Source organism: Atta cephalotes (assembly GCF_000143395.1).
Source record: "Atta cephalotes unplaced genomic scaffold scaffold00014, whole genome shotgun sequence".
NCBI lineage: Eukaryota > Metazoa > Arthropoda > Insecta > Hymenoptera > Formicidae > Atta > Atta cephalotes.
Genome location: NW_012130078.1, coordinates 4,354,535 through 4,357,049, shown reverse-complemented (window position 1 = coordinate 4,357,049; position 2,515 = coordinate 4,354,535). Strand labels below are relative to the sequence as shown.

The following is a 2,515-nucleotide window of genomic DNA, read 5'->3' as shown; positions in this document are numbered from 1 at the left end:
GTGTGTCCCTGTTTCTCTTGCTTAAACTGTTTTTTTTTTTCGATACTCGTATTACTATTGAAACTAGTAAACAAGATCAATATATAAAGAAAAGCATGGGCAAAAACATACAATTAGGTAATTTGCCATAATAAATCAAGATGAAGAATCTGGAACATATACATTAAATTTATAATATCAAATTATAGCGCAAATGTAGTAATCATGGATCCAATTATGAGTCTGTAAAACTTAAACTTTCTTTAGAGACTTATGGATTCCATGATTGAATTTAACAAAAATACATGCTGTCAGGTTACCTGCATTGTCCCAAGTCACATTTACGGTATTAGTACTTAATTTGAGTTATTTTTAATTATTTCTATAGGTCGCCACTGCTTCTACTTAATATATTCTTAATTTAATTAAAATAATGGAATTGAATAATTTAATTCAAGCAAATGTATTAAAGAGTGCAAGATGTGCCCTCAATTCAATAAAATTAGGAGTTAAAATAGATATCAAATGAAGGATCTTATTGAACTGAATACAAATATATATTTTTATTTTGCACCAATTTTCTGTTTCAAAGTTATAGGGTATATATTTACTATATATAATATTAGTGTATATAATGTGTACAAATATTGCACATAGAATTACGTTTTAAGATTTGAATATATTGCACACGGATGTACATTTTAAGAAAGTGTCAATATAGTCATTTATTAATTGTGCCGAGTACGATTGATGGACATGATTTCCAAATCTTCATTTAGAATGTAACCATGGCTGTGACATCATGTAATAGTCATAATATGACTGCAATATTCAACAATGCGCGTGCCAGATTCGCAGTCACATTAATACGCCACGATAGCTTCTCAATCTATCTTGGAATAACTATCCGTAAAGATAAATTGGTACTGATCGACTCCACTTCGATATCTGGATTTCATTAAACTGCACAGTCTATCCTTATTTGTTTACTCTCTGTCTCGTTCTATCGGAGCAAGGAGATAGATGGAAGCACTTTAGATTGCGAGTCGAGTTTTAGACAGGACTGATCTATATATAATGATACTGTGGTTGTGCCGCACATAATAAACAACCGTTTTATATTTGGGATCTTTGGAAACCTATATATAACGTTGAAACGGAAAATCGGTGCAAAATAAAAATATATATTTGTATTTAACTCAATCTTTCATTTAGTACCTATTTTAATCCTTATTTCAGATATTCATTATGCTAGAATTGATGATCACATTTCCTATACCCATTCGCATTTTTTAATTTAAATTTAATTTATTATTTACTATGTGTGTGTGTGTGTGTGTGTGTACGCGCGCGCGCATACATTAATATGGACATTGTTTACTTTAAAACCAATCATAGAAATAGATTGATTTACATTTTGACACACATAAAAATAATAAAATGTTATTTTTAACAGCAGGAATTGAGTTACTATTGTTATTATTACTTTTTAAATATTTAATAGTGTAACATTATGTGTACATGTAACAATAAAATTATATTCTTTTATTAGTTCTATCAATTCCTAATGGCGAGAATGGTGTTCCTGTTCAGTTTTCTCATATTATATTGTTGGAGAAGCGAGAGTTCCGCGTCTAGGTCGAGAAGGCAAATATTGCCTTCGCTGCCAATCAGCTTTCCATTTGGAGGAACATTCAAGGTATATTTTTAAGCACTTCTTATCTTTACGGAGTATCACTTTTCCTCTAGTATACGCTGTAATATCGCGCTTTATCGTGTTTTTAATTTTATCATGCAAAGTTTCTTGCTCGGAGATTATAATTCTTGATTAGTTTGAGAATTAATATTTGAAGTATTCTTTGCTTTGCTCGTGTATTTGAAAATTTTCTGAATATTTCTCTCAAGAAAATGTGTTAACTAATTACAATTCTCGCGGCGTAATATTTCGCCGAGAGATGTAATAGCGAGTCTTCTTCGTAAAGACACGGATTCTATCCCGCGGCAAATAACTTCCATCTGATGAGCCACTGATTCTTATCCTTGGACATATAGATTTCTGTAATCATTTTGGATATTATTAAAATAAAATTTTGTTTCTCAAAGAAACGCTCTTAAAACTTTAGTTTCAATGTGCAATTTTACATGATTACACGTGTTGTCTTGTCATTTTAGCATCAATCGTTAAATAAAAACGCAATATTTCGCGCACATGCACGCGCAAATATAATACCTAATTAACATTTTAATTAAAACGTAATTAATTATTTACATTCTTTACTTGAAGCTACAGTTTGTAATTTATAATTTGTAAAGTCAAGAACAAAATGTTGCATGTACTGAGATATCTAATTATAAAATATTTTAATGTTTTATAAAATATTTTAATGTTATTTGAATGTTTTAATTTTTATAAGTAATAAAAAATGTGAAAAAAATGGAGAGAAAGAGAGAAAGAGAGAGAGAGAGAGAGAAGGAGAGAGAGAGAGAGAGAGAGAGAAGAAAGAAGACGAACAGTATTTTATTTAGTTAATATATT

The 2,515-nt window shown here is 29.7% G+C and overlaps 1 protein-coding gene across 1 annotated transcript in view; it reads left to right on the top strand.

The window, feature by feature from the left end:
• Positions 1 to 1,546: 1,546 nt before the first annotated feature.
• LOC105617800 overlaps positions 1,547 to 2,515 on the top strand; it is a 6,679-nt gene continuing 5,710 nt past the window's right edge. Inside the window, exon 1 of the mRNA XM_012199354.1 lies at positions 1,547 to 1,678. Within this exon, the coding sequence (XP_012054744.1) occupies positions 1,547 to 1,678 (132 nt within the window). The remainder of the gene's footprint in view (positions 1,679 to 2,515) is intronic.